The sequence below is a fragment of the Hermetia illucens genome, chromosome 5 (assembly GCF_905115235.1).
Source record: "Hermetia illucens chromosome 5, iHerIll2.2.curated.20191125, whole genome shotgun sequence".
Lineage (NCBI taxonomy): Eukaryota > Metazoa > Arthropoda > Insecta > Diptera > Stratiomyidae > Hermetia > Hermetia illucens.
Window position 1 is genome coordinate 84,184,009 of NC_051853.1, and position 21,053 is coordinate 84,205,061.

Genomic DNA, 21,053 nt, shown 5'->3' on the forward strand with positions numbered 1-21,053 from the left:
TACCCTAGATGTTCTCAAAGAAAATATCATAAATCTGTATATGAGAATCTAATGATGAAATGGGGACAGTTATAAAGTAAACGAGGCCCCACCAACTACTAACATTAAGCAAGAAATTAATAAACAAAGGAAGAATACATAAACTAACATTTAATTTTTTTATTTACCTTCTAAAAATAGTGTTTTAATAAGGAAAAACGAAATCTCGGCAAATCCTTCCTTCATAGTGCTATTTCAATGAACAGGGACTGTACTTAAGTTCTAATGTATATTTTGGTTTACCGATGAGGCGGCCTCAATATATGCGAATATTTCAACAGTTTGCTTTGACTAAGCTCAAACTGAAGTGTAAACAGCGGTTGGAATGTAGGAGATGTACTCAGATACATTAAATGTAGATAACACGTAAGTTAAATTGCAGATTCTGATAACAATCTGAGCTGGCGGAAAGATTGTAGCATCAGAGTTCTTTGTTTATATTAGATTTTAAAAAGCAAATTTAAAAAACGTTGTTAGCTATATATGCAGAATTAAACATAATTGATAAGAGGTAGACCCCACTCGAGTTGTTTATTTGTTTTAGTGAAAAAGAAACAGGTCTTCCTTTTTTGGCCACAATTTACTTTAGTTAAATAAATACGGAATTTCCGGAATTAGTTGTCCCCCTCTCTGATGTTGAAATTTCCGCTAATGGGATTAGAATTTATTATCCGAGTTATCACAATCTCGGCAGATGCCGGATTTGACCTCATACTAGCATTAAGCGCTAAGCATTTAGGTTCGGACGATCCTACCTACTTAAAAGATAAAGGGGCGTTGGTGGTGGTGCTCAGTGGTAGGTTAGTGAGAGAATCCGTCAAGAAATCGTCGCAACATCGAACACGTATGCAGAATGGTATACTTCTGCAAGGGTTGAACCAGACTGTATGAGAGTCCCAGGACATCAAGTGAACAGTGAGGGATTTAGGTACAATAGCTATAGCTGACAATATTGTGGGAACTATAACCACCCGGTCGAGATGCCAAATTTCTTTGATTTTCCGAGCCAGTGGCTGATAGTTCACCTTCTTCTCCTCGTGTTTCCGTTCAAGGTTGCCATTAAGGGGGATACCAACATCAAAAATATATGCGGAGCGACTCGTCTTGCCAACTAACAGCACGTCAGGATTTTTGTGTGGTGTGGCTTATATCGATAAACCGGATATGTTCCCGTAATCAGTCCATGCTTGTATGCAAGGTTTTGGTGATTCACCTTACATACAGCATCGTGCCTGTTCGTGTACTGCACTGATACTATTACAGTGATGCCAGTAATGAGATGGTCCAATGCCTCTAGCGCCGAACCACGCATTTTGCACTGGCCATTCTCCACCCGCTCTGTCACTATGAGCTTTTTAGAAGCGGGTCGCGATCACGCCGTCCTGAATGAATCGTCACATGAGGGATCTGACAGGTTCAATCCCACTTTGAATTTTCCGCTTTAGATCTGCAAATTTAGTAATTATCTGTTGTCCATGTTACGAGCTACTTTTCAATGGATCAACTGAATGTGACATCAAGTTCAAAAAGTTAAAGTGAAAAGCTATAACCTTAACCCAACGACCCTCAGTATAGCGATTACCTCGATATAACAAATTTTTCGAAATCCCCTGGAACTGTCCGTAAGGGGTAGGAGGAGGAAAAGCAGGAGGACTTGCAGATGTATTGTGGACATTCTGACAGGCCATAATTCACTAGCTGGGCATATGTTCAGAATAGGAATAACTCAAGATGATACGTGTCCCTCCTGTAATGAGGAAGCGGATCCTCGCCTAGGGCCGCATCAGGCATCAGATCTTGTGACGGGTAGCATCACATCACGTTAACGAATCCGGAATATTCCGTTAGACGGGGTGGCGAGTACAATGGGCCAACACGGCCTGTTTGCTCAGAAGCTGTAGCTTCTCCCCCACCATACACACACACACATACAAGGGTTAATGCAAAATATACCTTTCTGTTACGAATACGTCAAAAAATCTTTATAATGAATTTTCAATCATTGCTGAATATAAATAGAAAGTGCAATATATGTAATTTACTTCTTGAATTTTTTCATCTTATAATTAATTAATTAATCACACACAATTTCACAAAAACAACAATTTATGTGGGGAAAGGTTCAGATACGTTAAATATTTCGCCACTCATTGTTTGAACTTTGTTAAAACGAACCGTAGACCAACATAGTCTCTATATAACAAACTTCACTATAAGAAGCTTAAATTCCTCCTTTACTGATCTGCGTCCTGTATTCCAGGGGTTACTTACTTTCGGCCATCATGGGGGGTTGCCACTATTCCTTAATGTGTAACCTATTTAACGCCACATCCGCCTTCTGATGAACAACGTTAGACATTGTATCAGGCCAGCCGATGACACATCGCAGACACGTATTGAGGAAGGTTTGGAACTTCTGAGTAAAAATCCTAGTCAGTTTCTATGTGCTGCTCCCATATAGAAACATAGAAAGAACATTAGCACAGAACAGGATGGAGATTAAGATAATTGCATTTCCAGATTTTAGACAAAGCAACGAAGGCGCCGTTAAAGCGTTGAGCGATATCAAGTTCGATGCCCACCGTGGACAGAAAACCTACTTCCTAGATGTAAAAATTAATCACCGCTTTTGATGTTCTGCCCATTAATGCAAATAGGAAGGGTACAATGACCCGTCAGATTGAGGACCTTGGCGTTGATCTTCAGTCCGATTCCACTTGCCTCTGCCAGCGTAGTCTAGGTGTTTGAGGAATATAAACCCTGGTGATAGGTATAAAACACTGTTGGACGCATGCACAGCGTTAGGATGTAAGTAAATTAGCCCCAGCACAATAAATATTGTCTGCACGCTAAATATTGGTACCCTCACTGGACAGACCCGCAAGAGCCCTTCAGCAGAGGCGCACTGATATTTGCGCTTTACAAGAAACATACTCAATATGGTATGGCATGGATGGCATCGCCATCTTTGAGGGTTTCTGCAATGCTCTTAAGGGGGTCATCCCGTGTGAAGGCCGTTTTTTTTGCCTTTCTTTGAAAAATTATTTTGAAGGACTGGATAAAGATAGAAACGTGATTTTTTCACCATATGTTTATTGATATCTCTAGTATATGCGATAAATTTTTCAGCTGGATATCTTAGCTAGCTTTTGGAATACATGTCAATTTATGCACCCATCTCCAAAAAAAGGTGTTTTTCTGCTGCCACGCTGGAGGGCGCTGTGTTCAACTCAGGAAAAAAAAAACTAAGTGGCATTTTAATATGGACAATATTCCACGATCCGCAGACTAGGATAACTAGAAAATATTAAAAGGCAAATTTTTGGTGGGCTTTTAGACTTATTTTTTTGAATTTTGGTGTTTTTTTACGGCTTTTTTTATGAATAAAAAAAAAACTACCCGTCCGATTGCAATTATCCTAGTTTGCGGACCGTAGAAATGTGAATTAAAAAAGTCGTGAAAATTTCAAAGAATTTGGTTGGATAGATTTTGAGCTATGGTGGCAGCCGATTTTCAAGATGCAGTTTCGAGAAAAACGCATTTGAAAATTTAAATGTGATTACCAATAGTAAAATTTTAACTTATCGTTAATCTGCTATACCTGGTCTATAGAGAGCACCCTCCGTTTCTTTAAAAAAGTCTTGTAAGGCCGATTGTTGCTCTCTGGTTTCAATTATGGCTCTTTTAGCGAGGTCAGTCGACCGTCGTTCGGACCGCCAAATTCGCGCTTCATTACGTCGGTCGGTCGACATAAACCTGACATATGTGACCAACTTGACATCCCATTGTCTCTAGGATTTTGAGAATACCATTGAATCCTTCATTGAATATAATTACAGTCAGAAAAGTGGCTATTTCTACGACCTTGGCCCCAGAATGAAGGTGTTTAAGAGCGAAAGTCCAGATCAATGCATTTAGTGACTCATTGTTATCCTGGGTCTCTGCTCCTACACACCTGCTGAGATCATCTCGTAACAAATCTTTGTAGATTGGTTTGATGACTGTTTGAACTTCCTCTGTCAAAGGTGCTTTCTCGTGGTGGAAACTATCCAGTTCTCCTTTAGCTTCCGCTTTGCGCCATTTGCACCAACTCTCTTCGCCTGCTGGACAATTTTGATGCTGAGGATTTTCGTCTGTAGAACATTTATGGAAGAAAGTTGCCCAAATTCCTTGTTTCACTCCTTCTATCGAATTTGCGTGTCGGCGAATAGCTAGCCCAAAAAATGTAGTGAGGTCGTTAATGACCGTATCAGTAAGTTTTCCAGTCCCTTTTCCACCAATGCCTTTGTGATTCTTCTTTGCATTTCTAAGCCGCGTTCCCATTCTTTTCTCGACATGTCCTACGCATTCCTTTTTTACTACTACGTATATTTTATTATTTGCAGAAATTCGCAGAAATACCGAAGGAAATTCCAGCAAAATCCAATATACAATATACAAAACTTGCGCAATTAGAACATCCATATTCATGCTGGTGGTGGCTGGTTGGTGGTCAAAGGGTAGTATAGGTCCCGGGGCGAAACGTGGATTGGTACCCACGATGGAGCATAAAACCTGGGAAATGCCTGCTGAACCAACACCAACAGCTCTACTACCAAACCCTATCTCCACCTCCACGTGGTGACCGCTGGGAGCTCTTTCTTGACGAAAAGCTGCAGACGGAGAAGGATGAAGGCGAGTCTCCCGCGCCTAAAAACGGGACAAATTGTACCAACTGGTCCTCCAGGTTGGGGGTTAGGTAGGGCTGACAACCCTACACGGAAAACAACCGTTACGAAGCCACAACAGGAGCCTCGGATAGGACGGATATTAAAACGACGGACCCGGCAACGACAAAGGAACAACGATTTGCGCATTTTCTCATGGAACGTGCGCTCCCTGTACAGAGATGAAGCTGATAAGCAGCTAGCCGATACCCTGTCACAATATAGGGCTGATGTAACTGCGTTGCAAGAGATGCGATGGACAGGGACCGGTTTCCTGGAGAAGAGCCACTACACCATATATTATAGCGGCCATCCAGTAAACCATGTGCTCGGAGTAGGTTTCTTAGTCAGCCAAAAAATGAAACCTGCTGTTATCGGCTTTGAAAGTATAAGCGAACGGCTATGCACTCTGCGCTTGCGAGGCAAGTTTAGAAATATAAGCCTCATAAACGTTCACGCCCCTACAGAGGAGACTGCAGAGTCGGAGAAGGATACCTTCTACGAGGCAGCAGAAAGAACCCTCGAAGCCTGTCCCAGATATGATATCAAAATCATACTTGGGGATTTTAACAGCCAAGTAGGGAAGGAGCCCGTATTCAGGCGATACGTTGGCTCCCATAGCTTACACGAAAAAACAAATGATAACGGACTGCGGACTATTCAATTAGCAGGGTCACACGAAATGGTTGTTGGAAGTACCTGGTTTGCGCGGAAAGCGGTCCACAAACATACGTGGGCCTCTCCAGACGGGACCACTTTCAACCAAATTGACCACGTGTTGATCGAACGCCGCCACCTCTCAGCCTTGATGAATGTCAGAACATATAGGGGGGCCAATATAGACTCGGATCACTATCTCGTTGGCATGGTGCTCCGAGCTCGAATAACAATACCACCTAGAATCCCCTCTGACAATCAGGTGAGAGTGAACACTGAAGCCATCCACAACACAACCCTCCGCGACACCTATAAGAGGGAAATGGATGCCGCAATAACCGCAGTCAATAGAGGACCTGGAGATGAAGCATCAACTAATGATCTTCACAACCACCTGAAGAACGTTATCATGGATACGGCCACAAATATACTTGGCCCCAGCCGCAAAAGGAGTCGGAACGGCTGGTTTGACGATGAATGTAAGCTAGCAACGGAACGGAAGAATGCCGCATACCGAGTAATGTTGCATTCTCAAAGAACGCGGGCACGCGCAGAGACTTATCACGAACTCCGTCGAGCGGAGAAGCGACTTCACAGACGGAAAAAGGAAGCCTGGGAGAACCAACAAGTCTGTGAACTAGAAAAGTACAGGGAGCAACCGCACCAGGCGCGGAAGTTTTACCAACAAGTCAGCAGGATGAAGCCTTATACACCTCGATGCTCATCTTGCCGAGACAAAGAGGGAAATCTGATTTCCGACAGAATGGGCATATTAGAGCGATGGGTTGAGTACTTTGATGAGCTACTGAACAACTAGAACATCGGCGAGTTGGAGGTCCCGCCAACTGAAGACGACGGACAAATACTGCCACCACCAAGTTTAGGAGAAACAGTCCGTGCAATTCATCGGCTAAAAAATCATAAGTCGCCAGGAGCCGATGGAATTACAGCCGAATTGGTTAAATATGGAGGCGACCAGTTACACCAAGTGGTTCATCAACTTGTGCTCAAGGTATGGGACAGCGAATCAATGCCTGACGATTGGCAGCGAGGCATAATCTGTCTCATACATAAAAAGGGAGATATCACACAGTGCAGCAATTATAGAGGTATCACGTTGCTGAGTACCATCTATAAGGTATTCTCCACTATCTTGCTAGGCCGGATAGCCCCATACGCCCAGAACATCATTGGCCCATACCAAAGAGGCTTCACTCCAGGCAAATCAGCAACAGATCAGATTTTCTCTCTGCGGCAGGCGATGGAAAAACTGTTGGAATATGGACAACAGTTGCACCATCTGTTCATCGACTTTAAAGCCGCCTATGATAGCATAGCCAGGGTAAAACTGTACACGGCCATGGGGGAATTCGGTATCCCGACGAAATTAATAAGACTGACTAGGCTGACCCTGACCAATGTGCGAGGCCAGATAAAAGCAGCAGTGCGAGGCCAGATAAAAGCAGCAGACCATTCGACATCAACAACGGTCTACGACAAGGGGATGCGCTATCATGCGTCCTCTTTAACCTGGCCCTCGAGAAGGTGATCCGTGATGCTGAGGTGAATGCAAGAGGTACGATCCTCTTCAAGTCCACCCAACTACTGGCCTATGCTGACGATATCGACATCATGGGAAGAACCACCCGAGACGTTCAAACTGCCTTCATCCAGATCGAGCAGGCGGCGCGAGATCTTGGGCTGCACATCAATGAAGGCAAGACAAAATACATGGTGGCAACGTCAGCACCGAAGACGAATCAACCAACAACATCAAACCGCACTGGTCAAACACAAACACGAACAAGAATAAGGATAGGGGAATACAACTTTGAGACCGTTGACAATTTCTCCTATCTAGGGTCGAAAATCACAACCGATAACAACTACGATGATGAAATCCGCGCACGGTTGTTGTCAGCCAACAGAGCCTACTTCAGCTTACAAAGACTGTTCCGCTCGAAACGTCTCACCATAGGGTCAAGGCTCTTACTGTACAAGACTATGATCTTGCCAGTCCTCATGTATTCCTCGGAAACTTGGGTTCTTAGCAAGAAAAATTGCGAACTCTTGGCCGCGTTCGAGAGAAGAATCATCCGAAGAATTTTTGGCCCCCTACATGAGGATGGACGATTCCGTAGCCTACACAATGACGAAATCTATGAGCGATACCATGACCGTCCGGTTGTGGATAAAATCCGGCTCAATAGGTTACGGTGGGCGGGTCACTTAATCCGTATGGATGAAGATGATCCCACCCGGAAAGTCTATAAGGGCAATATCTATGGTAGGAAAAGAAGACGAGGCAGACCCTGCCTAAGATGGAGCGATGGCGTGGGCCAGGACGCCAGACAGCTTTTAGGGATATCGAATTGGTGGACCTCGGCGCAAAACCGGGATGTCTGGAGTTCCTTATTAAGGCAGGCCTAGACCGGATACCGGTTATTGCGCCGTTGATGATGATGATATTCATGCTTGCTAAAAGTTTCTTTGCTGATGTTGATGCGAAGTCCTTTTTCTTCTCTGATAAGTATCGATTCCCATGAAATACTCGTTTTTTAGTGCGAGCACGACGTTGAACGTTAAAGCGATCTCCCTTCGTACGATCCATTTAAAAAAATCACTGAACACACAAACAGCACAATACTTACAACAAAATATAACTGAGTATAACTTGAACCCCTTTCAGTGCTCACTCTAGGCTGCATTATCCTTTTTATTCCAAACAGCAAATAAGTTTAGACAATTGATTGGTTTTTTATCTTTTTATATTTATATCTGTGTTCAAATTTATAAGGCTCAGGTAAAAAACTAACAGGTAAAAAAAGATTCGATGCTCTTTCTCATCGAGTATTCTAGCCGCGGCTGCAAACTCTTTACCTGTTTAACCCTGTAATTTCTCAAGGGCTCGGAATATCGGAAAATCCCTTTGCCCACATATTCTCCACTATATATAGATACAATTCATGCAAAAAAATAAAATCGATTTCTCCAACCCGACACACGGGATGACCCCCTTAAATAAGACGAACGATTTAATGACCGCCTGATGTCTGCATCAGTGATGAAGTTCACCATATTATCAGCTGATTGTATGAGGAAGAAATAAAAAGAATAAAATAGGGGAACCTTGACGACATTGCTTTTCATTTTCCAAATATGAAAAGCTGAAATCTAACACTGTGACACAGTGAGTTCTTCAATCGGGTTATTAAGGAAGATAGAATGCTATCTGACAGGCAAGGAGGCACCCTGTTCACAAGCGGGGTCGATTCGCTGATAGTGATTGTGTCTGGGGATCTGGTTGAAAAACTCAGTTTTATTCAGATTCAATCTAAGACCGGAGTTAAACGTTAGTTGCTCGAGATCATTTTTGCTATTAGACGCTAGGAAAACATCATCTACATAAAGCAGTGTGTTGGGCTTTGCATGTCTTGAAAAATTCGGCTTGATTCAGGGTTATTTCAACGATTTCGCGAATACGGTTGTCAAGAATGCGTTCAAAAATATTCATGGTATGGGAAAGTAACCGGATCGGACTGTAATTTGAAGATTCTGCTGGAAAACCTTTTTTTTCTTTTTTGGGGACTGTGGTAGTTTATTGCCAGTCAGATGGTGTTCTACCTTCCTGAGTAACCCGATTAAGGAATTCACTGAGCCACAGTGTTGGGCCCCAGCTCTTCGCTTTCCATGTCGTCAGGTCCCGTTACTTTCCCCGATTTCATTCATTTTATTGTTCCCTCGACTTCAGTTGCGCTGTCAGGTGGAACTGCTTCAAATGCCGGCAATGATTCTAGAAGTGGAGGATGAACCAATACTTCAGTTGAAATCTGCTCGAAATATTCTCGTCATCTATCCGCGACGGTTGGTAAGCAAAGTACCGTTCTTGTCATTAACGCAACATAAGTGTTCAATATCCTGTGTGCATTCGTGCCGGCTTTTCGCAAGTCGATACAGATCTCTCTCACCACGCCAACTGGCCAGTTTATCGTAAAGATTTTTGTAATGGACCTCTCGGGTGACAACCCTCGCTTTCTTTGCATCCCGGTTAGCATTCTTATGAATTTGCCAATTTCACAGCGTTTTATCGTCGAGAAACTTGTAATAGAGGCGTTCTTTTTACGGATCTTCATTTGGACATTGTCATTCCAAAGCCAAGCATCTCGGTTGATGCACCGCTTAGCTGGCTTGGTGACGTCGAGGGTTACAGAGGCCGCTTTGTGGATCGCGTCTTTAATTTGGTTCCACGGTTCTTCCACATTCGTAATGGTTGGTAATCGCGTAAGTGAGATCATTTTTTCTTTCTTCTCATGGAACCGCCACCATTTAATGCACGGCGGGCTAGTGCGTTCCTCACGCTGTTTTATCGGTGGCTTAATTCGAGGGACGGCAATCAACAGCCGATGTTGAGGTACGATGGTTTCATAAGGAACGGCTTTGTAATATATCCGTATAAACGTGGAGAAATGAAGGTATAGACTCTACCCGCAAACACATTTTCACTTTCACTCGATAATATAATGATTGGACAATTACCTAACTTGCCAGTGTTTGGTATGGTTGACAATGATTCATATACAAACAGTTCATACAACTTTAAACACAATAATCTGACAAGGTTCAACTTATCAGTTCAGGGAGTACAAGTACCAACCTCAAGAGTTTGACTTTTCAAATGAGACTCCCGATAGTACGCGAGGATATCTAAGCTTGTTCAAGGGTACTGGAATACATTATTCCGACAAGGAATGTTTTCACGAGCTATTAGAATCTATATATAGTAGCAGCCCTCCAACATTCCTCTACATTTAATCAAAAGTGAGCTGTTTAGCGAATGTTAATTATCTCCCTGAAGGTGATTTTGCCTTCCTTAAAAAGGTGTCATTTGCTGGTATTACTGCGGATAATAAGAGTGTATTGTATTAGATTCTAAAAGTACTGATTGTTAGAAGTAAGAACTGAGCGGATATTTACATTCATTTCTTATAGTCATAGCCATGAAACCGTTTCCGATTCCACAGAAGGGTTTTGGCCCGTGTAAAGACGTCCTTGCTCCCTTCTTGGCTAGTTTGTCCGCTGCTTCGTTGCCTTCCAACCCAGTATGGCCTGGAACCCAAAGTATCCAGACCTTGTTGGACGAGCCGAGTAGATTCAGTTTCTCAAGGCATTCCCACACCAGTTTAGAGTTCACCTGCCCCCTGTAGTTCCTTTGCAGATTAAAGGAGGCACATTTATCTAAGGCGTATATTTCCGCCTGGAATATGCTAGTGTACCTGCCAATTGGCTCAAAGTACATTTCCCTTGGACCAATGACATCGCCACCCGCTCCCTCTGCTGTGAGGGATCCGTCAGTGTACCAAGTAATCAGTTGCCGGTTTAAACTGTATGTCGCAGCCACGCTCTCCCAGTTTGCCTTGTTACTCCAACGTGTTTCAAACTTCTTATCGAAGTGAAACCTCGTTGTCATGTGTTGATATTCGTAATTCGGGATACCGCATAGAAATAATATAGGCATGTCCTCATTGCCCCACTGATACACACGCAAGCCAGCCTTTAGAGATTATGTAATTCCCTGGCTAGTGTGCTGAGTTCGGTTCTTTCTGCCCAGATTACCGCTCCATAGGTAATCATTGGCCTTACTATTGCAGTATATATCCAAAGTAGTATCTTCGGGCTGCAGCCCCATTTTTTTCCTGCTATAGATCTGCAAGTCATCAGAGCCCTCGTGGCTTTCCGGCAAGTGTCTTCCAGAATAATTTTTGGTCTAGCGTAATTCCCAAATATTTGACCTCTGTTTCTCGCTTCACCTCCATATCATGTAATCTTATGGCTCTCAGGTGATCAAGCTTACGCCTCCTAATGAATGCTACTATGGTGGTTTTGGCTGGGTTGATCTGAAGTCCCATCTTCTTGCGCCAGGCACTAGTAACCTTTAGTCCAGTTTGGATTCTATCACATAGGGTATCGTCATATTTGCCCCTACAGATTAAAACAATGTCGCCCGCGTAACCCTGGACTTGTATTCCAGTATTTATTAACACGTCCAGGAGTTCATCCACTACCATACTCCACATCAGCGGCGATAGTACCCCACCCACAATAGAATTTGTACCTGTCGGTACTTTTATTTGCCTGCTTTCTAGCATTTTGCTCATCCAGAAAGCCAGGGTGTTTCCCACTCCCTTGCGGCTCAGGGCATCTTGTATCTCTGTGTGCGATGTGTTGTGAAATGCATCCCGTAGTACCTCTGTCAGCTGATACAGAACAGTTTTAGTTGACCGTCCTGCCCGGTAAGCGTGTTGATAGTGATGTAGGGGATTACGCTTTAGAACGTTAGTTCTAATATAGTTGTTTATGACCTTCTCCACCGTTTTGAGTACGAACGATGTTAGGCTAATTGGTCTGAAAGATTTAGGGAGAAAAGGATCCTTTTACTCGCTTTCGGAATAAAGACCACTTTTGCCCGTCTCCATACCCTTGGTATGTATCCCAGTGCTATGCTCCACCTTACTACCCTCAGAAGAGACTCTAAGATAATTCCTAGGCCTCTCTGGATAAGTGCTGGGAAAATGCAATCTACTCCGGTAGATTTCAGTGGTTTAAAAGTTCCCATTGCCCATCTTAGCCTAGCTTCTGAGCATAATTCTTTTGCTAGTCTCCAGTTCTCCTTTCTTCCCCTTTTATTCGTTGCTGGGGTGTCAGGCAGAATTTCGTCGCCTGCCACCGTGGGGTAGGACCCCGGGAAATGAGTTCTGACAAGCAGGTGTACCTTGTCCTCCCCATTCTTGGTAAATGTTCAATCTTCCTTCTTCAAATAGACAGAGGATACTTCCCCGTCTTGGGCTACAGCCTTGTACAGCCTGCTTGCTTCTGTGATCTGTTCGATCCCTTCACAGAATTCCCTGAAGCTGTTCCGTTTCGCTTCCCTGATCGCGTTGCTGTACGTAGTCAGTGCATTTTTGTACTTCTGCCAGCCCCCGGTTTGTTTTGCCCGGTTGAAGAGTGTTCGTGCCTCTGTTCTCATTCTGGCCAGGTTCCTGCTCCGCCATAGTACATCCCTTAATGACTTATGTGGATGTATTGGTGAAGGAGGTTAATAAATAAATAAACAAATCCCCGACAAGGGACTTGGATACCAAGTTAACTACAGTTTTATTTGCTCACTGCGATCACGGGAAGGCTGACTAGGCTTTGTGTAACAAGCATGAAGATTTTATCAAGTAAATAAAAATAAAATGGCATTTTTTCAAATAGAATGCTTTCGGCATAACCATATTTGTTTAATCATACCTTGGCAAAAAAGTCAACTAAACGACAAATTATCACATTAGACTCTAATGACTCTCGTCAACAGCATCTGACATATTAAGAAAAGTAGAAGAGAATGTGCCATTTTTAATCCATGTTCAGACGGGAGGCATGAAACTGCTGATTGCATCCAAAAGGCGGAGCAGAAACCGCGCCGTTTCCTTGCCCTCTTGACCACACATCGTGTAATTCCAAAAACCCAGCGCGTTTTTTCAGAACATAAATATATTTTTCGCGGTCTAAAAATAGACACTTTGACGCTTGCAGAGCCAAGAAGGAAAACAAAACGGCACAGAATTCTTATCTTATCTGTGGCTTGTAATCGATGGAATATCGCGAATAAGTGCGAGCAAATTCGAGATTTTCGGGACTAAAGGTGGGCAGGACGTTAAGTTTTGGAAAGGCCGCCGATTTATGAGCTTATAGGGTTTCAGGCCCGTTGGGTGCGGCAGAAATGACGGAGCTCAAGGCAATTATTTCGATGCGATCACCTGCCCAACAAGTGGTTCTCGCAGTTTTGTCAGGGCGCCAAGTAGCAAAACAATAATTTTAATTGCCTTCGGAACACTCGCTCTAAAAATATAATCACATGCGGGACAATGAGAACACGAACCTTTGATAAACTCGTCATGGTGCCAAGCGCGCTCCACGTTCGGGATCAATTTCTACTTCGCTGCAGCGCTCGTCTGCTCCCCACTAACGATAAATGCATCGATCACTCGAATATCACCACATTCCAGAGCACATTTGCATTGTGTTCGTCACTTCACCTAAAAATCACAAAACTCGGCTCGCAATTCCACATAAAACACAGAAATCACTTTGCGATCGGCCACTCACTATCTGCATTTGCTCATTAGCTTCGCATTACAAGAGATAAACGACCGATAATTTGGCAGATTAGCCAACAGATACTGCGGTATACGTCGATAATCGCGGGAATAACAGTACGGACCGCGGCAGCTGATAAGATGATAGCGGAATCCCCAATAGAAATCACCACACGAAACGCATCCCGAGCCACCAGCAAGAAACAACTCACCTCGTCCACCCACTCAAAGCAACTGTCACTTTTCAGTGCGGGGAATGTGTTGCTGTGCTCATTTCAACATGTGGCTGGTCGGGTCAAGCAGCAAATGCGCAGACCGATTTGTGAGTTGCGCAACTTTGGGTTAGTTGGGGATATGTTGCAAAGGAGTGGTTGGTGATTGTGGGGTAGTTTTCGTGTGGAATGAATTTTTGGAAATTTTATACACTCGAGTGTACACAAAAGTTTATACGAACAGGTTTACTGTTTTTCTGTCCGTCAAACGCAATTGCGAAGAAACTGTGGAGTATGGTATCTGCAAACCCCACATTCGCATTGAATGGCACATAGTATGTTGAACTATTCAGAATTGTGCGGAACCTTTACTATCTTTTAAGGTTTTATGAAAACTCCAACGTCACTAAAATCGGAACACTATTTGTATACCTTTTTCTTGTTAAAGATGTGAAAATCTTCAAAAGATTTGGATGCCCCAGTGTGTTAGATCTTTACCGACTTAAATCACTCCCGACTCCTCCACTGCCCCGTGGAACCACTAGGCATGATAAGAGAGGGGGGGATCTCTTTTGTTTCTACGGTCGGCGTTCATAACCATGCCTTCCTAACCTCTTCCACCTTTCGCAATTTACGCTGCAATAATGGAATTGATCGCAACTCAATCCACCTGTTGTCCTAGCATTCTCGGGCAAAATTTGCCGGTGATAGTCTTTTACCTAGACTTTCCTCAAAGTTACTCCTTTCTTCCACGAACCTATTGCATTGGAAGAATACGCACGCTGGGGTCCCATGGCTATTACCATCTACTTATGGACCCCCTCCCTTCGAATTTTTTCACCTGTGATAGAGGGAAGATGGATCATGTTATATATGCTTGCCATCTCGTCTGCCCAGATGTCAATCGACAACATTCCCCAGATGACGAACGCCTCATCATCCGAGATGACTCCCTTCTTTTGTAGATGGCACTCAGTTTATATGCGTTACAAAAACTTTCAACGCTGTCCTCCAAACTGGGACTCCAAACTGCATACAGCAAAGTGGAGCTTAGCACGCTGGCTATAATCAGCCTACACGTATCCCGCGACCCTCCTATATTCGGCATCATTCTTGCTATTCAGGCGATACGTTGGCTCCCATAGCTTACACGAAAAAAACAAATGATAACGGACTACGGATTATTCAGTTAGCAGGGTCACACGAGTTGTTGGAAGTACCTGGTTTGCGCGGAAAGTGGTCCATGGCTCATACATGGGCCTCTCCAGACGGGACCATTTTCAACCAAATTGACCACGTGTTGATCGAACGCCGCCACCTCTCAGCCTTGATGAATGTCAGAACATATAGGGGGGCCAATATTGACTCGGATCACTATCTTTTTGGCATGGTGCTTTGAGCTCGAAAAACAATACCACCTAGAATCCCCTCTGACAATCAGGTGAGAGTTAACATTGAAGCCATCCACAACACAACCCTCCGCGACACCTATAAGAGGGAAATGGATGCCGCAATAACCGCAGTCAACAGAGGATCTGGAGATGAAACATCTACAAATGATCTTCACAGCCAAATGAAGAACGTTATACCGCCACAAACATACTTGGCCCCAGCAATGGAACGGAAGAATGCCGCATACCGAGTAATGTTGCATTCTCAAAGAACGCGGCCACGCGCAGAGACTTATCACGAACTCCGTCGAGCGCAGAAGCGACTTCACAGACGGAAAAAAGATGCCTGGGAGAACCAACAAGTCTGTGAACTAGAAAAGTACAGGGAGCAACTGCACCAGGCGCGGAAGTTTTACCAACAAGTCAGCAGGATGAAGCCTTATACACCTCGATGCTCATCCTGCCGAGACAAAGAGACAAATCTGATTTCCGACAGAATGGGCATATTAGAGCGATGGGTTGAGTACTTTAATGAGCTACTGAACAACCAGAACATCGGCGAGTTGGAGGTCCCGCCAACTGAAGACGACGGACAAATACTACCACCACCAAGTTTAGGAGAAACAGTACGTGCAATTCATCGGCTAAAAAATCATAAGTCGCCAGGAGCCGATGGAATTACAGCCGAATTGGTTAAATATGGGTGTAACCAGTTACACCAAGTAGTTCATCAACTTGTGCTCAGGGTATGGGACAGCGAATCAATGCCTGACGATTGGCAACGAGGCATTATCTGTCTCATACATAAAAAGGGAGATATCACACAGTGCAGCAATTATAGAGGTATCACGTTGCTGAGTACCATCTATAAGATATTCTTCGCTATCTTGCTAGGCCGGATAGCGCCATACGCCAAGGACATCATTGGTCCATACCAAGGAGCCGCCTATGATAGCATAGCCAGGGTAAAACTGTACACGGTATGAGAGAATTCGGTATCCCGACGAAATTAATAAGACTGACTAGGTTGACCCTGACCAATGTGCGAGGCCAGATAAAAGCAGTAGAATCACTCTGAAGACCATTCGACATTAACAACGGGCTATGGCAAGGGGATGCCCTCTCATGCGTCCTCTTTAACCTGGCCCTCGAGAAGGTGATCCGTGATGCTGAGGTGAATGCAAGAGGTACAATCTTCTTTAAGTCCACCCAACTACTGACCTATGCTAACGATATCGACATCATGGGAAGAAGGACCCGAGACGTACAAACTGCCTTCATCCAGATCAAGCAGGCGGCGCGAGACCTTTGGCTGCACATCAATGAATGCAAGACAAAATATATGGTGACAACGTCAGCCCCGAAAACCAACCAATCAGCAACATCGAACCGCACTGGTCAAACAGGAAGAATAAAGATAGGAGAATACAACTTTGAGACCGTTGATAATTTCTCCTATCTAGGGTTGAAAATCACAACCGATAACAACTACGATGTTGAAATTCGCGCACGGTTGTTGTCAGCCAACAGAGCCTATTTCAGCTTGCAAAAACTATTCCGCCCGAAACGTCTCACCATAGGGTCAAAGCTCTTACTGTACAAGACTATGATCTTGCCAGTCCTCATGTATTTCTCGGAGACTTGGGTTCTTAGCAAGAAGAATTGCGAACTCTTGGCCGCGTTCGAGAGAAGAATCCTCCGAAGAATTTTTGGCACCCTACATGAGGATGGACGATTCCGTAGCCTACACAATGACGAAATCTATGAGCGATACCATGACCGTCCGGTTGTGGATAAAATCCGGCACAATGGGTTACGGTGGGCGGGTCACTTAATCCGTATGGGTGAGGATGATCCCACCCGGAAAGTCTATAAGGGCAATATCTAGACCCTGCCTAAGATGGAGCGATGGCGTAGGTCAGGACGCCAGACAACTTTTAGGGATATCGAATTGGTGGACCTCGGCGCAAAACCGGGATGTCTGGAGTTCCTTACTAAGGCAGGCCTAGACCGTGCGGCTTAAAATTGAGCTTTTGCATTTATCATCATTCTCAAGTATTTGATTCAGTTCTTTCCGCAGCAAGTGCCAGTACAGCGCTAGCCAACCAGGACTTACCAGCATTGATTGTTTCGCATGAGTGCAATTCAGTATCTTCGGGATGCTTTCCCACCGCAACTAGTTCATGTCGTCAGCGTAATTCACCATCGTGGCCTCCTCCAGAAATGGAAGAATTACTACATAATTGTTCATGATGCTTTATCGCAGTGGTCTCACTACGGAAACCTGTAGGACACCCGCGGGGATATGTGATATGCGTAGAGCACCACGGGAACTGGGATAGCCCTCTGAATTTTCATGTGTGAGGAGAATTCCTGGGGTATGTACTTTCAGCCCGGTTATTAATGGTTAATACCTTAGTGAGGGTTTCGTGGATGTGTGGTTACGTTCAAGCAGGGATGAGAGTTGGGTTTCAATTCGGATACCATACTCTTTAGTTTGGAAGAGATTTGGAGAGGTCTTGACTCCACCAGCATGAATGTTGAGCCATGCACTCAGTATAGATTAGCATCCTTGTTGCTTGTCCCAGAGGGGTTCTGATTGTGGTCACAAAATCAATTCGTGCTTTAAGAAGATAGTGAGATTAAGTCTAAACGATAGGTACTCGCGTTAGACAACCAGAACTTAACTGTGGTTATTGCAGGAATTCCGGACACATCTCTCCCCTTAGGGAATAACACCTGGATGATTTTCAACAAGAGGTGAGGGCACGTGATCTGTGAGGACGACCTCTGAACCGTCCCTTCACAACTCTATAGGGGCTTCCCCACGGGTTTATAACCGCCTCAGGGTAGAGTTATTTAAAACATCCGCCCTTACTCCACCAGTAGTTGGGTTTTCTACTGGCTAATGTGCATCTCCTAGTATGCATGCATCACATGTTTTGGCGATGCATTGTGTCATATGGACATCTCTTTCCGTGGTTCCGTGAACCTTACTAGGTTGGTCTAACCACACTACCACAAAGTTTTGCTCATCCTTTGCTTTCGTAGACAAGCCCGACAGCCTCTCGGATTTGGGTATGCTCTCTCTATAGTTAGAGGATAACTGCCTATTGATGCGGTGAATGTAGTTCTCACTTGCCTGCCAGGACATACCACGCACCAGTGCAGGGCTAACAAAGGCCTTGTAGACTACTGAGCCCTCTTTTCGAAACGAGTTTACATTACTCTCGTGTCTATCTAACTGCCTTAAAGCCTTTAATAGACTTTGACTCTTTGCGTTATTCCCCCATTGGAGAGATCACACATTCACCGGCACTCACCTTTGCACTTCGGCTCGTTGTATAGTGAACAAGGTTTTCCAACATGTCTTCAAACTCAATGTAATCGCTTGTTTTCGCTTACACAAAATCATTCGCTTGTCGGCCACCAGCCTATATCGCCGCTCCACCGGCCGAATCTAGGCCCATACTCCCCCGTGACGGTTTCTGGATGCTTCACTTATAGTGGCAATATCAATCTCAGATTCGTCGGTGATCATCCAGTAAATCCTGACCGACCCTGCAATGGTTGGAGTTTATTTGAATAAACCTATTTTTTTCATTGAAGCGGACGCTTTCCTATATTCGGGACATTTACCATTAACTGCAATATTCCGGTTATCTCATCCTTCCTTTTCTTTACAAAACATTCACTCCTTGGAAATATCTTTCTTACCACTCCTTCTGCTTGATCAATGCCGCTAGTGCATGCCTGCGCAAAGTGTCCGAACGTGAAGCACTTGAAGCATTTTATTAATGAAATTTACTCTCTCAGACGGTAGACAACCAATCCGATAATTCATCAAATTTATCTTTTGGAGCCTGTTGGCCATCGCACTTTTGTTCACGGTCCATTCACCATTTTCGTTTCGCTTAGGTTGCCAAGGGTCGCACTTGAGACACAGGCTTCTTCCTTCCCATACTTTTAGTTCCGTTCTTCTAGTATGCCCTTTTTGCTCTTAGGCGTCTGCTGAATGGCTAGAGGATCACCTTCTTTTTATCGCACTCTTTTATTTGGTGACACGTCGATAACAAAACAGTCAGGTGCCACTCAGATTTCTAGTGACATTGTTGGGACGGCAGATGTCGGCTTTTTTTTGGTACCTTTTTCTTCCTCTTCCGGCCCATCATAAAGGACCCTAATGGTTTTCAATATGTTTTTGATCGCTTGGTGCATGCTGTGCTTGTCATGGATAAACTCGAGCAGATCACTATTTTTGCTCCCAGCTGCATGAAAGATAATTCCTCCGGGTCAGGGCTCCGTCCTGTATGAGCCTTGACCCGATTACTCCTTCCAAGCACTTTCATTTTTTGCCACTTTTGGCATTGGTGGGGATCTCCTGAATCTGCCAATTCTCAGATTTTGAATTATCTCTTTCGTTCGTCCCTCTTGGACACATGCGGTGGGTAATGAAACCGCCTTGGTTGACCAGCCTATCGTTTTCGCCTTGCTTCGCTTGAACACCTCCTTCTCTATATTTAAACCAATTTTAATATTAAATTCTACGATGGCCAAGTTATCCACCACCAAAGCGCTGCAGTCGAGCGATATTGATGGCGGAGAACCTGCTTGTTTACTACCAACACTCGCTGGCAGTGAGGTAGCCGCTGCACCGTATCTTTTTGGCCATATCGGCTTTATGTTCTGGGTATCTTTCCCATATCCATGTTGATCCACGCGCCAGAAATGAGCGAAAACTTGCATAGTTTAAAAAGAAAATACATGAACACATATTCACACATCAATAGGTATGCCTTGGCTTAAGTGGGGGTTCCTAAACAACCAAAAGGGGATGTAAACTTTTTTTCATGAGATATAGGCTTCAGGGGTATCAAACGAAAGGTCGTTCTTAATCCAGTATTAGTTTTGAAATTATTTGTAAAGGGGTAGTGCAAGGGATAAAAAGTGGTCAGTTATTTCACAGGGCCATTCCCAGAAATTACCCACCCCAAAAATCTAAAAAAAATAGGAAGCTACCCCTATACTAGGCCTCAAAATACCCTATATATGGATATCTATCTTGCACCGCATTCATCATGGAAAAGTTGGGCGAAAAGCGTCTTTGCCATCGAATTGATGAGAATTTGCTAGCTAAGAGAGGGGACATATGATTTAAAGGCTATAAATGGCGATGGCTTGCATGTTAGGCAGTGATTGGAAAGCTTCCCCATTCAATTTATTCCTAGCCACCACTGAGAGAGGTGTGAAATTCGGTGCAGATGAACCGAATCCGCTCCAGCAAGGACACGGGAGGTATAGACTAGTGTCGAGGTCGGGCCGCGTTTATTACATAATAGCATGCGAGGACCTACCAGGACTTTCTTAGTTCGTGCGAGAAGGTTATGATTATCCATACGACGAAATTCCCGCATCTGATTGCAGACGATCAGCATGGATAAGGACGAGTTTGTCCAATCTCTGTGTCTTCAAAACCTCAAGATATCCACGGACAACTGGATGATATTCAAAGAGAAGGAAGTCATAAGCTAGCCTTTACTATTCTTTATAAATAGAGTGAGCTTGGAGGCTTTAAAATGTATTAGAGTGCGCAGTAAGAAACGCAAAGATCAAAGCATTCCCGATTGCGAAATCGGAAGAAAGATCTGTGTTCAATCGATGCCACTTACGAATTGTTAGGGGAGAGTTCGACGATCTGACGGGGACCAACGGTCCTGTACGCAAACAGATGACGCTGAGGGTAGCGCAGATAAATCTGCAGTCCTCGAAATGTGCCTTAGTTGACCTGCTGGTCTTCCTCCGGAAGGATATTTTTCTTTCTTTTTAGTTTGCACGTTTCGCATTTTAATTTTATCAGGAATAAACCTTTCCTCGTAGATTCGTAGATATATGGAACCTGAAACATGGCAC

At 44.1% G+C, this 21,053-nt stretch overlaps 1 protein-coding gene across 1 annotated transcript in view; it reads right to left on the reverse strand.

Annotated features, from left to right (window-relative positions):
* Positions 1-13,766, reverse strand: part of LOC119657135 (protein halfway) — a 45,545-nt gene extending 31,779 nt beyond the window's left edge. The window contains exon 1 of the mRNA XM_038063906.1: positions 13,324-13,766. Within this exon, the coding sequence (XP_037919834.1) occupies positions 13,324-13,341 (18 nt within the window). The 5' untranslated portion in view covers positions 13,342-13,766. The remainder of the gene's footprint in view (positions 1-13,323) is intronic.
* Positions 13,767-21,053: the final 7,287 nt, after the last annotated feature.